The sequence below is a fragment of the Drosophila navojoa genome, chromosome X (genome assembly GCF_054131105.1).
Source record: "Drosophila navojoa isolate 15081-1374.11 chromosome X, UAZ_NAV_1.0, whole genome shotgun sequence".
NCBI classification, from domain to species: domain Eukaryota; kingdom Metazoa; phylum Arthropoda; class Insecta; order Diptera; family Drosophilidae; genus Drosophila; species Drosophila navojoa.
Window position 1 is genome coordinate 20,542,948 of NC_142895.1, and position 12,439 is coordinate 20,555,386.

At 39.7% G+C, this 12,439-nt stretch overlaps 5 protein-coding genes across 8 annotated transcripts; 3 read left to right on the forward strand and 2 right to left on the reverse strand.

Moving 5' to 3' along the window:
• Positions 1 to 94: 94 nt before the first annotated feature.
• On the reverse strand, positions 95 to 843 carry amrt (TM2 domain-containing protein 2 amaretto). Its single transcript, XM_030389098.2, has one exon. It carries the CDS (start codon positions 781 to 783, stop codon positions 127 to 129), a length of 657 nt encoding a protein of 218 aa, XP_030244958.1. The 5' UTR covers positions 784 to 843; the 3' UTR covers positions 95 to 126.
• Positions 844 to 931: 88 nt separating this feature from the next.
• Positions 932 to 1,880, forward strand: Dlip1 (Dorsal interacting protein 1). Its single transcript, XM_018108812.3, has 2 exons — positions 932 to 1,548; positions 1,614 to 1,880. Exons 1-2 carry the CDS (start codon positions 1,101 to 1,103, stop codon positions 1,811 to 1,813), a joined length of 648 nt encoding a protein of 215 aa, XP_017964301.1. The 5' UTR covers positions 932 to 1,100; the 3' UTR covers positions 1,814 to 1,880.
• Positions 1,787 to 2,422, reverse strand: NdufA3 (NADH:ubiquinone oxidoreductase subunit A3). The gene is made up of 2 exons (XM_018108817.3): positions 2,268 to 2,422; positions 1,787 to 2,208 (listed from the first exon to the last, which is right to left on the reverse strand). Exon 2 carries the CDS (start codon positions 2,197 to 2,199, stop codon positions 1,966 to 1,968), a length of 234 nt encoding a protein of 77 aa, XP_017964306.1. The 5' UTR covers positions 2,200 to 2,208; positions 2,268 to 2,422; the 3' UTR covers positions 1,787 to 1,965.
• Positions 2,423 to 2,582: 160 nt separating this feature from the next.
• Positions 2,583 to 4,219, forward strand: LOC108656607 (glyoxalase domain-containing protein 4). 4 transcript variants are annotated; one of them, XM_089264292.1, is made up of 5 exons: positions 2,583 to 2,865; positions 3,104 to 3,153; positions 3,223 to 3,329; positions 3,388 to 4,006; positions 4,055 to 4,219. In XM_089264292.1, exons 1-4 carry the CDS (start codon positions 2,770 to 2,772, stop codon positions 3,990 to 3,992), a joined length of 858 nt encoding a protein of 285 aa, XP_089120418.1. In that variant the 5' UTR covers positions 2,583 to 2,769; the 3' UTR covers positions 3,993 to 4,006; positions 4,055 to 4,219. The 4 variants fall into 4 exon arrangements, with proteins under 4 accessions (XP_089120418.1, XP_089120417.1, XP_089120416.1 ...); XM_089264291.1 differs by having other exon boundaries at positions 2,584 to 2,865; positions 3,388 to 4,012; XM_089264290.1 differs by having other exon boundaries at positions 2,585 to 2,865; positions 3,388 to 4,018.
• Positions 4,220 to 5,602: 1,383 nt separating this feature from the next.
• On the forward strand, positions 5,603 to 8,699 carry r-cup (ryder cup). Its single transcript, XM_018108792.3, has 3 exons — positions 5,603 to 6,682; positions 7,566 to 7,864; positions 7,937 to 8,699. The coding sequence occupies exons 1-3, from the start codon at positions 5,678 to 5,680 to the stop codon at positions 8,355 to 8,357; spliced, it is 1,725 nt and encodes a 574-aa protein (XP_017964281.1). The 5' UTR covers positions 5,603 to 5,677; the 3' UTR covers positions 8,358 to 8,699.
• The last annotated feature ends 3,740 nt before the right edge of the window (positions 8,700 to 12,439 follow it).

Genomic DNA, 12,439 nt, shown 5'->3' on the forward strand with positions numbered 1-12,439 from the left:
TTTTCAGCAAGCTATGTACCAATTAGATATGCATGTAGAAACTTAATCTTTTATTATATACAAACAAATCTTAAATTGATCTTAATATTTATTTTATTTACAATGAATTAAAACATATTATATAGCTTAAACATATGGATTCCAGTTGCTGCCGTCTTCTGGCAGAAGATTATTTGTTATTAGCAATATGACGTCTATAGTCCACCAAACTCCGCCGCCGCCCATTGTCAAGAGTTTGCCTACTGCAGTGCCGGTTTGTCCCAAGCAAAAGCGATCCATGCCCAGGAAGCCCAGCAGCATGCTGTATATTAATGTGGTTACGAAATAGTGATCCGTGTAGCGTACACATGGCACACCATCCCGGAAGAATGTGCGCGCGCCGTAACAGTCAATGTCCGTGTAGACGGTGCATTGGACTTTGGTGTGCTCAACGTCCTCATAGTTGGAGCCACCAAAACGCAGACAGCCGTAGCCTTTCTCATTGCGTGCCGAATCGTTATTCCGATGGTCAATGGGCTCCTTGCATTCGAGAAAATCTCGAGGCAGAAACGAGCACATCACAGTCGGCCCCAGCGGATTAAACGCTGAGTTGGACGTGGGAGCTGCTTGTGAATTGGAACCAACCTGTGATTGGGCCTGGACGGGTACAACCGATTGTACAGCTGTACCGGAAACAACAGTTTGGGTCTGTTCCTTGTCACTGCGCGCTTGAATGGCATGGCTGACCGGATTAGTGATTAGAAACGGGATGACAACGCTGAACAAAATTAGTTTTCGCTGCATTGCTGTTTTGCTTGCAACAAAACTAGAGATGAGTAAGCGATACCGAGTTATGTCCACAACAAACCATCGCTTAAATTATCTACTATCACGATGAATTACAGTTCATCGATATTTACTCAACATTGTTTATCATTTAATGCTGCTGGCGTCTCTAAAACTTGATAATTGTGTTAATAAAAGCCGCCGCAGTTGGCTGATCGCGAGTTTTCAAAGTACACATCTCGTATAAATAAATAGAAGTTGTCAACATCGAATAAATACAATGTCATTCACTCAAATTTAATATACATTGTAAACTGGTAGCATTAACATTCGAAATGGATATTTTCGAAAATATTTGCCGCACTTGCGGCAACGACTGTTTGGATGCACTGGACATATTCGACGATAGTGTTTTGGTGCTGGATAAAAACATTCTGATATCGGAGATATTGTCGTCGTGCTTGCCCAGCTCGGCATCATTACCAGCGTTGAGCGAGGACGATGACTATCCCAAGCAGATATGCCGGGTCTGCATCAAGAAACTGGTTATGATTTATGAATTTAATAATAAGTGGATAACGGCAACTAATGAATTCACTGTGGCCTTAAAGTTTGAGCAACGTCGCAATCGATCCCGCTTCACGCAGTCAATATCCCCTAACGATCAGTTACCACTCAAATGCACAGGAAAAGCAATTGAAACAAAGCTGGAATCTATAGTGCCAGCCCATGCTACTGGCATTAAGGCAGAAACAATTGTGTTCAAGCACGAGCCAAGCGAGGGTAAGTTTCTAAGTTCTTCACGTTGAACATTAATATGTTGAATACAAAATTATTCATTTACCTAGGTACCGAGATTGCAGACCTAATCGAAGAGGCTGAATTGGTCCAGGATATGGCCCCAAGGACCAGCATATCAATCATATCGGCAACGAATTATCAGTGCGCTTTGTGCAATGAATGCTATCACACGCTGGCGGCCTATCAAAAGCATCATAAAGTGAATCATCGGAACTCTCAGTTCATGTTCTATACGCCAGGACAATAGACTCTGCTCTGGTCTCACTTTTAACAGACTTATCTATATTAATATATATATATATATACCGAAACTATTTGTATACATTTCTTTTACTTATCTATTTTTTTTGTATTGCGGCAGCGCGAAAGAATGAAAACAAAGGGTACACAATTATTTGATTACTCGTCGTCATCGTTGCGCACTTTCTGGGCGCGTGGATCATCGTGCCGGAACACAACATATCCCAATTTGTAGCGACGATTGTCACCATCCTTAGCGTAGTAATTGGCCAGGCCAATGCCACCCATGATGAGGCCTGCAAGGGCCATGGCCGAGCCGCCGACGATGTCGGGAATCTCGTTCCAGGCGCGTTTCAACAGCGATGTCGAACCTCGGGCGGCGGATGCTGACATTGTGGGCGCCTGCAAGTAGAAATTATATGTAAAATTTTTCGTATATTAGCTTTAAAATATTATAATACTTAATAAATCTATGCGTTTCAGTTACACAACAAGAGCAATTCCGTTGTTTAGCGATGTGGTTTGACAGAAATATATATTAGTGTTATCGATATCTGAACACAACAAACTCAAAGCAGCGCACAGTAATTCATGCAGGTTGGCAGTTCTGCTTCCTCTAAATGTAAACTTTTCGTTTCCTTTGAAAATTTTCAAGAAGAGTACTTAGAATGTAATGTTTTAGTTAGTAGAATTTGAATATTATTTAAGTGTCTCAGACAGGGAATGAATTGTTAAAATATTTACTGCAACGGCAAACGCAAATTGGTTACCCGCCAAGCTCTACAATCTATCGATTGCTCTATGATTAACATTATGTGTGTCAACATAACAGAGCTTGCTCCACACTTAACAGGCAACACAATTTATTACTTCTCCAAGTAACAAGTGTCTAAGTATCACTTGTCTCAGTTTGTGCTTATACGCTGCTGAAAGTATCTCGAAATTGATTGTAGATAATACAATATGACGGCCGTACCAGGACGAGCTCTGCACTATGTATTCAAAATTGGTGATCGCAGCAAGAATTCGTTCTTCTTTCGCACGATTCTGGGAATGCAGGTGAGATGAAGCGCACCTTAATTGCCAAGTCGCAAAGCCCGGCTATAAGCATCGCTGTACACACGGCATGTATATGTGTATCAGTTTGCATGTATGGGTGGCAATTATAATTGTGAACGGCTGTATATTTTATCTGATTAACATGACTTGGCAATTTCGTCAACAATTGCTTATTATGTGCTTATAATAGATATTAGATAAGAAGTTACTGATTTGAAGTTTCTCCCTTCCACAATAGGTTTTGAGACACGAGGAGTTCAAAGAAGGCTGCGATGCCGAATGCAACGGGTATGCCATAGGGCGGAGATGCATTCTTAAGACTCTAGAAATTCTCTAATCTCTGCTTTTCATGCGCAGACCCTATGATAATCGCTGGAGCAAGACCATGGTCGGCTATGGGCCAGAGAAGTCGCATTTTGTCATCGAGCTAACGTATAATTATGGCGTGAAGAGCTATGACTTGGGTAACTTTTACTCCCTCCTAGTTGCTTCTCATTCTTCACCGCCTCCTACATATTTTAGGCAACGACTTTGGCGGCATCACCATCAACTCCAAGGATATCTTAAAGCGTGCCGCCGAGCACTCATATCCAGTTGCCAAGCAGGGCGACAAAAGTGTTCTAACCTCGCCAGATGGCTATAAGTTCTACATTGTGGACACATCGCCCGGCAGCGATCCGATGCAACAGGTTGAGCTCCATGTGACCAAATTGGATGCGTCACGCAAGTACTGGTCTGAGCTGCTCAAGATGAAGGTGTTGAATGCCAGCGAGGACTCCATTGTGCTCGCATATGATGCGAAGCAGACAGCTCTTCGTCTCACGGCTCTGAAAGAGCCCCTGGATCGGGCCAAGGCATATGGTCGCATTGCCTTTGCGGTGCCTGCAGCCATCCAGAAGCCATTGTTCGATGAGGTCCAGAAGGCGGGCGGCACCATATTGAAGCCATTGATAACACTGGACACACCCGGCAAGGCGACCGTAACGGTTCTCATTCTGGCCGATCCCGATGGCCACGAGATATGCTTTGTCGATGAGGAGGGCTTCTCGGAGCTGTCCCAAGTGGAGGAAAATGCTGCTGCGCAACTGGACAAGTATATAAGCAAAGATCCATTCCAGGAGAAGTAGCACGGGCAGGGGCAGTAGCAGTAGCAGTAGCAGGAGCAGGAGCAGGGGCAGGCGCAGGCGAGGAAGTAAATCAACCAACATCAATTGGGCCGCATTCTTAATTAATCGTAATCAATGTTAAAAGATCAGGCACTATAAACATATATACATATATATTTTTCTATTATAATGTTATTTACACACATTTTGAGAAAATTCATAAATTTATTTAAGTGGTAAAATTGTTATTAATTTTTTTTTTTATTTACAAAGGGCTTGTGATGTTTTATAATAACTTATTTTAGCTTGGTTACAATAATTGAATTATTGATTCCTTACCCTCTGAGAAACAAAAAACGATTTCGAGCCGATCGTAGACGAGCTTGTTACAGAACTAGTCGGTAAATAGCTGCACGATCCTTAAATATCCTCACACACCCCGCTTCAGCGCAGTGCACTGTCCCACCAGGTCTGGACGACTGAAGAAATGCTGCAGCTGCCGGTATTTATATAGGGCGACTTTCACTCAGCTACTGAGTCAAGTGTTGAGCGCGGTGCCAGGTAGAGCTCGCTGCAATTGAGCTTTAATGGACCAATGGGAAGCAACACTCTCTGCTCTCTGCTGCTGTGAGCATTCTAACTTTGTTTTACCTACATATAAATACCAAATGAATGCTGATGCATACATATAGACAACTTTAGTGATATTTTGTAGTTCTTCTTCGTCCTCAGACAGACAGAGAGACAGACACAGAGACTGACAGAGGGACAGATGGAGAGTCGGACGGAGAGACAGACTGTATGTTAGACAGTGAGACAGTTAGATATATGAACTCATATACATACATATATGCATATACATACATACATATATAGTTGAATGGATAATTAAATGAAAATTTAATGGAATTGAACTTATATACATACATATATGCATATACATACATACATAAATAGTTGAATGGAGCTGCCTCATAACGCCGCTTTATAAGGCGAAATGTTGAGATGCTAAATAGCTTATTATTTATTTAATAAATAATAAATAATAAATAATAAATTTTATTATTATTATATGGCACAGAAAGCTGTTTCATCTGTTCTATAGTTTTATATTCCATCCCATGCTCATTATAAATAAATTTATCGTATTGTATATGTATTTATATGTAAAATTCTGTTTATTATTATTATTTATTTTGTTATTATATAACTATTATTAATCAATTTTACTTTGTATTTATCTGCAATCTTTTATTTCTTTTCTGGCAAATTGAAACAATATAATATAATATATAATTAATTATTATATAATAAATAAAATTCTTAAACAATATAAAGCTGTTCGAAAATTTTTTAATATTTAAAAAATTTAAAGCTGTACTTAAAAAAAAAAAATTATAAATAAAAAAATAAATATATATAAGAGCATTACAATAAGAAAAATCGTTTAAAAATTGTAAACAGAAAAGTCAAAGCATTCCGTATATATTTGTCATTATGTTTAATTTTTAATACATGTATAGCAAACTTTGGATTTTAGTTTCATTTAAATCTGTTTTCAATTTAAATAATTTTTGTTAGATTTTCTTTTCTATGTTTTTTTTTTTTTTTTAAGAAATTTGTTTTTCATTTATTTTCTTAACCAAAAAGCGCGTTTTTTTGTTGTTTTTAATATATAATTTTTGTTGAGTAAATTTGGGAGCATCATGCCAGATCAGTACCAGCCAGCACCGCCCGCCGCTGTGGCACCACATCTGAATCCATGGGAGGTGAATCCATATACGGACGAACAGAACCGCGCGATGTGGCGCAGCTGGGCCCAGAGCCTGACCAGAACGCGATGCAAGGCGTCGGCGTTGCATTACTTTGACAAGAGCATCAATGACCAGGATCCGAATCGTTACGTGGCGCTGTGCATGCGAAGCAGATTCAATCGGAGCATCGCCAATGCGGCGCAGGCACTGAAGGACAGCTACCGGGCGGCTGAGGCTGCCCCGGGCAATCCCTACGTCAATCTGCAGGTGGCCGATGCGCTCTACGATCTGAATAGGTTCGAGGAGAACAAGATCGCGCTGCACAACAATTCGCTCATCGCCAAGGGCACCAAGCGGATGTCGTTCCAACGTCGGTTGATGGTTGTGAACGGCAACTTTCAGGACAGTGTGGGCGCCAGTCTGGGTCCGTTCTTTCTGAAGAACTTGGCGCGCTTGACCCGAATCTATGAGGTGACATTGAGGCCGGAAAGGATGAGGCCAACAAACACGCGCTGGCGGGCGCTCAAGGATCTCAATGAGTGCGACGTGAACAGCCATAAGGAAAGGAAAAGTATACGGATATCGCCGATGGAGACGGCGCGACGCAAGCGTAAGATGAAAATCTACAATCAAAACTATTTGAATGGCTCCTGGATAGATGTTGCCTTCCTGAAGGCTCTGCGCCATAATCCGATTGTGCTCATGGACAAGTACTACAAGTCCGCCAAGGAGCGGCGGGAGTATTTAAATAATTCCTATGCGTGTACGAAAAGGTTCATCAAAATGCTGCACAGTCGCAGTCCCATGTACAACGAGCAATACCAACGCTTGTCCAACCCAAGGGTCATGGACCGCCTCCACCAGGCCAATTTGTTTCGTATACAGTTTCAGGCGCGTCGCAGTATGATATCGATACTGCGAACTATACGCGAAATACGCGAACAGAAGGACGTGCAGGTGAGTCAACACATAGCCGGATAGCAAGACGGATAGATAGACGGATAGCTAGACGGACAGCTAGACGGATAGCTAGAAGGACAGCTAGACGGATAGCAAGACGGATAGCTAGACGGATAGCTAGACGGACAGCTAGACGGATAGCAAGACGGATAGCTAGACGGATAGCTAGACGGAGAGATAGACGGATAGCTAGACGGACAGCTAGATAGAAAGTTAGACGAGCAGACGGACGGACAGTAATACGGATAGTTGGTCAATCGGGCGGACAGTTGGAAAGAATAACACGCAGGTAGTAGAAGGGAGAGTCGCAATTATAGTCAGTCGGGCAGCTAGACGGACAGTTAGACTAGCAGACGGATAGCTACACACATAGCTAGATGGATACGTAGACGGTTGGTCAATTAGACGGATAGTCGGTCAATTGGGCGGAAAGTCGGAAAGATCATCCGGCAGGTGGTAGAAGAGAGAGTCGGACGTGTAGTCAGTTGATAAGCTAGACGGACTGCTATACAGGTAGCTCGATGGATAGCTAGGCGGACGATCAATCAAACGTATAGCCGGTCAATCAGACGGACAGTCGAAGAGATTATCCGGCGGGTAGTAGAGCAGAGAGTCGAGCAGCTAGACGGGCAGTTGTTCACTCAAACGGACAGTCGGAAAGATAATCCGGGAATCAATAACACGGAGAGTCATACGGACAGCCAGCAGTCGTACATATCATAGTCGGACTAGTAGTCGGACGAACAGTCACAGGGACAGTAAGACAAACAAAATACCTATATACTTGACTAAGTAAACTCTCTGGGTCTTGCACTTTCTGCACCTCTGGCTTGAATACGATGCTCCAAATTAATGTAGAAATTCATAACCATTTGAATAGCGCCTGCGCAAGTTTGTGGCAAAGATAATGGGCGAGTTTGTAGTGCTGAAGACGAAGGCGGTAATGCCGTGGAAAATAGAGTTCATGAACGAGGTGTACAATCACTTGGCGTTGAGCCTGTGCGAGGTGTTTAATATACCGAACTACAAGGTGTCGCCGTACGATAACGATTCCATGTGCCGTCTGCTTGGCGTCAATCCCTTCAGGCCCTCCGAGGTGCACCAAGTTGTGTTTGGCAGGCGACCGTCGTATGTGTATGACGAGACGATGCCTGTCAGCGAACAGGTCAGGGCGTTTAAGTGAGTTGCGTTGCATTGAGTTGAGTTGAGATGAGCATGGAGATTATTGAATAATATTTAAACGTGCGCTAGGGTGGCCAGAGCGACGCTGGATAGGCGCCTCTACTTCTCCAAGCTGCCCATCGAGCGTAGCTATCTGCTGTTCGAGATTGCGGATTGTTTGCTGCAGCAGAATCATCTGGTGCAGTGCCTGCTCTATGCGAAGCGCTCCATCGATGAGGCGAGGCGGGCGAATAGTAAGATCTGGGAATTTCTAGCCACCATGATGCAGGCGAAGGCGCACGCGATACTCTGCAAGTACGAGCGGCAGTCGGAGGTGCTCAACTCCGCCTATAGGCTGGCCAAGGACCTCAAGTCGCCCAAGCTCTGCACCTTCATCGAGCTGTGCCGCATGCTCAACAAGGACTACATGATTCTGCGAAAGATGGCTCCACCGCTGACCACCAGGCGACTACGCTACAGGGCCTCCAATCGCTTGAGCACCGTGGGGTAGATGTCAGTATCGCGACAGTGAAGCGAGTGCCGTACAATCATCACAATGCGGGACTTTCCCGCATTCCGTTGTGCAGCACCCGCTTCACTGGCTCGACTACGACTCGAGCTGAGACCCGTTTTTAGCGTAGCTAGTAGCTAGTAGCTAGTAGATAGTGTTGTTTCAATCGATCAAATCAACCTAGATATTTCAAATTTTACGATAAGTTTAACAATCCACATAAATGGACATTACAAAATTATGTGATTCATAAGGAGCACACAAAAATCTAAAAAAAAAAAATTATCAAATGCAATTTTATATTGCACTGTTAATAAAATTAACTTTATTTTCAACCAAGAATTTCGAATTTTTCATCTTCTTGAGCGCATGAGAATTGCATAGAAGGGCATTCAAAGGAAATTCTTCTATCTTGAGTGCATTAAAATAAATAAATAAATAAATATGAGTTGATAAAGGGTATCCCCTCTAAGTATATCTAGCCCTTAGATATTTAACTTATTGCCCTTAGATTAATTCATATTTCTCGGCAAAGTATAATCATTTACAGGGTATATGAGTGAATTAAACTAAATAAATAAATAAATATGAGTTGATAAAGGGTATCCACTCTATGTATATCTAGCCCTTAGATATTAAACTTATTGCCCTTAGATTAATTACAATTTCTCGTTAATTTATAATCATTTACAGGGTATATGAAATGAACTATCATCCCATGATAAAGGGCATTCCCTCTAAGTATATCTATCCCTATTAAATTCCAAGTTACCCTTAGATTAATTAATAATTCTCGGCAAAGTATAATCATTTACAGGGTATATGAGTGAATTAAACTAAATAAATAAATAATTATCTATCTTAGATATTTAACTAAATAAATAAATAATTTATTATCTTAGATATTTAACTAATTACCCTAAGATTGATTAATATTTCTCGTGAATTTATAATCATTTACAGGGTATATGAAATGAACTATCATCCCATGATAAAGGGCATTCCCTCTAAGTATATCTAACCCTATTAAATTCCAAATTACCCTTAGATTAATGATTATCACGCGGCAAAGTATAATCATTTACAGGGTATATGAGTGAATTAAAATAAATAAATAAATAATTACCTATCTTAGATATATAACTAAATAAATAAATAATTACCTATCTTAGATATTTAACTAATTGCCCTCAGATTAATTAATATTTCTCGTTAATTGATAGTCATTTACAGGGTATATAAGTGCATTAAAATGGGTCATCATCCCGCATGGGCATAAAACATAATTTGATGAACACTTGTAGGAAATCCGTTCATTTGTAATATCATTTCCTCATTGTTTATGGTGTCAATTTGCAGTTGCATTGAGCACGTATGCAGCTCGTCGTCGGCCATTGTCGGGCTTAAATACCATTTAATATTTTATTTGAGGCTTTTGGCACGTTTTTTGCAAAACGCATCTGCGCACATTTATTTATTAGTATGCCAAATGCAATGCACTTGACTCCATTCAATTTGTATCTAAGTGGGTTGCAGCAGTTGCTCGATGGGGCGGGGTGAGGCAAGAGGGTAATGGGGGATGGCACTTGTTTTTCATCGATGAATTGTCGCATGTTTGCTGCCCCAAACGACATAAAATGGCCAACAGAGAAAAAAAGAAGAAGAAGAAAAAGAAGAGGAGGAGAGTGAAAAGCAAAATGCAAACGAAAATCGAGTGACGAAACGAACGACGAGGCGAAACTGTTTCATTTGTCGCATGCAACGCGGCGGCCGCAAATATGCAAAAGAGCAAAATGCGTCAATAAATGCAGAATGCTACACTTGCAACACAAGCGGCACGAATGAAAAATGTGCTGAAAAAGTTTTATTGTGTCAATGCTGGCCGAGACACATAGACAGAGAGGGAGAGAGAGAGAGAGAGAGAGAGAGAGGGGGGGAGAGGGAGCGCTGGTAGAGAGCGAGAGAGAGAGAGAGAAAGCGCGCTGAGTTGGCAAGTCCTAATGGGCCAAACACACACACACACACACACACACACACACACACACACACACACACACACACACACACACACACACACACACACACACACACACACACACACACACACACACACACACACACACACACACATGCCAAACATGCTTTACTTCCAATACAAACACACACTCACACATGCACTGTTGCATATACATATGCATGTATGTATGTATGTGTGTGTATGTACTTGCGGCTCATTATGCCCGGCTGCCATTAAAAATGAAAATAGACGAAAAATACGCAAGTACACTGAGCGAAATTGTCAGTTCGACTTGGCCCAATGCATTTGGGTTGCTCTGTGCTCTGTTAGCACTCGCTGCCCGTCCACTTCAGTCCACTGGGCTTCGTGCCTTGCACTTCAATCTGCTGCCAAAAAAAAAAAAAAGAAAGAGAAAAAAACACTAATAACAACAGCAACAACAACAACAATGGGTAGTAGCAGCAGCAAAAGGCATGCCACCTGCCATGGCATGTGCAAAAAGCGGCAACCTTATTGGCCAAAATTGAGGTCAACAGAAGAAGGTCGCCGCAACTCAGCCGCTGTTAGTTTGCAAGTTTTGCAAGACTCGCAAGACGATTCCCAACGTCAACGTCGCGACGTTGGCTGGCACAACTCCCTCCTCCCCTCCCCTCCCCTCCTCTCCCTCTCTGTCTCACTGTCTCAGTCTCCCTGTGGGTCTGATGGCAACGGTGACGGCCACGATAACAGCACAAATAATTGGCCACGGCAACCAAAGAACCAAATTGCATTGAACGTTAAGTTGCCATTTGTGTGCCACACGGCTGGCAACTTCCAAATGATAGCATATACATGCATACATACATACATACATACAATACAAGCACAAACACACACACATACATCTACCTCTATATACATATATATATAGTACATATCTGTATAGAAGTCAAATAAAGTATATTCTTTAAGAGCTGACTTTTCGGGTTTAAAAAAAATATATATTTTTATTATTGTAAAAATATTTTTATATATTTTTTTATATAAATATATATATATAAATATATATATATATATATATTATTGATATTACATTCTTTTATTTATTTATTTTTGAATTTGTTTTTATTTTATATTTTATTTTGTTTATTTAATTGTTTTTTTTTTTACATTATTTTATTTATTTATTTTTAATTTGTTTTTATTTTATATTTTATTATATTTATTTATTTTATTATATTTTTATATTTTTTATATTTTATATATTTATATTATATTTTTATAAGTTGGGGAATGTATTTGATTGTATTTAAAAATACATAAATTTTTATTATTTTGACATATTATTTTATTTATTTATTTTTTAATTTGTTCGAGGTTAGAAATATATTTTTTTTTTTAAATTAAAATTTTATATTTTATTTTGTTTATTAAGTTGTTTTTTTTTTAGTAATAGGAATAGGGATGTATTTGTTTGTTTGTATAAAACAAATGTATTGTTTTATTATTTTGATATTAAATTATTGTTTTTTTTTTTTAATTTGTTCTGGTTAAAAAATAAAGATTAAATAAAAAACATTTTATTCAATATTTTATTCTTTTATTTCTTAATTTTTTGTAGGGTTGGGGAATGTATTTATTTGTATTAAAAAAAACATATATTTTTTATATTACATAGTTTTACTTAATGTTTGATTTAATTGTTTTTTTTTTTTTTTTGTGTCAGAGAATGTTTCTGTTTGTATTCACAAAAAAACAAAATTGTTTAATTATTTTTATTTGATATATTATTTTATTTAATAAATATTTTTTCTTTTGCCTCGCCCTAGTTGAATGCATTCATATTTATTTCCGGCAACTCGTTGCAAATTGCATTGCCTGACCCCGCCCCGATTGGAATTCACATTAACAAAAACTTCAATTATTTCATTTAGCCACAAATCCAATATCTCCTAGCGGTTAAGTAAGTTGACTTTAATTAAGCAATTCTCAAGAGTTTATGTGCAAATTTAATCCACTTGAGACCATGGAACTTTCTTTAAATCAATGAATTTCTCTGAAGCTCACTTAAAACTTTAATCAAGTT

Excerpts from the sequence above, each read along its gene's own strand:
- amrt (XM_030389098.2), bottom strand. The coding sequence starts at position 783 with ATGCAGCGAAAACTAATTTTGTTCAGCGTTGTCATCCCGTTTCTAATC.
- Dlip1 (XM_018108812.3), top strand. The coding sequence starts at position 1,101 with ATGGATATTTTCGAAAATATTTGCCGCACTTGCGGCAACGACTGTTTG. Across the intron at positions 1,549-1,613 it reads CAAGCACGAGCCAAGCGAGG|GTACCGAGATTGCAGACCTA; the intron begins GTAAGTTTCTAA and ends TCATTTACCTAG.
- NdufA3 (XM_018108817.3), bottom strand. The coding sequence starts at position 2,199 with ATGTCAGCATCCGCCGCCCGAGGTTCGACATCGCTGTTGAAACGCGCC.
- LOC108656607 (XM_089264292.1), top strand. The coding sequence starts at position 2,770 with ATGACGGCCGTACCAGGACGAGCTCTGCACTATGTATTCAAAATTGGT. Across the intron at positions 2,866-3,103 it reads GCACGATTCTGGGAATGCAG|GTTTTGAGACACGAGGAGTT; the intron begins GTGAGATGAAGC and ends CTTCCACAATAG. Across the intron at positions 3,330-3,387 it reads CGTGAAGAGCTATGACTTGG|GCAACGACTTTGGCGGCATC; the intron begins GTAACTTTTACT and ends TACATATTTTAG.
- r-cup (XM_018108792.3), top strand. The coding sequence starts at position 5,678 with ATGCCAGATCAGTACCAGCCAGCACCGCCCGCCGCTGTGGCACCACAT. Across the intron at positions 6,683-7,565 it reads GCGAACAGAAGGACGTGCAG|CGCCTGCGCAAGTTTGTGGC; the intron begins GTGAGTCAACAC and ends CCATTTGAATAG. Across the intron at positions 7,865-7,936 it reads GAACAGGTCAGGGCGTTTAA|GGTGGCCAGAGCGACGCTGG; the intron begins GTGAGTTGCGTT and ends AACGTGCGCTAG.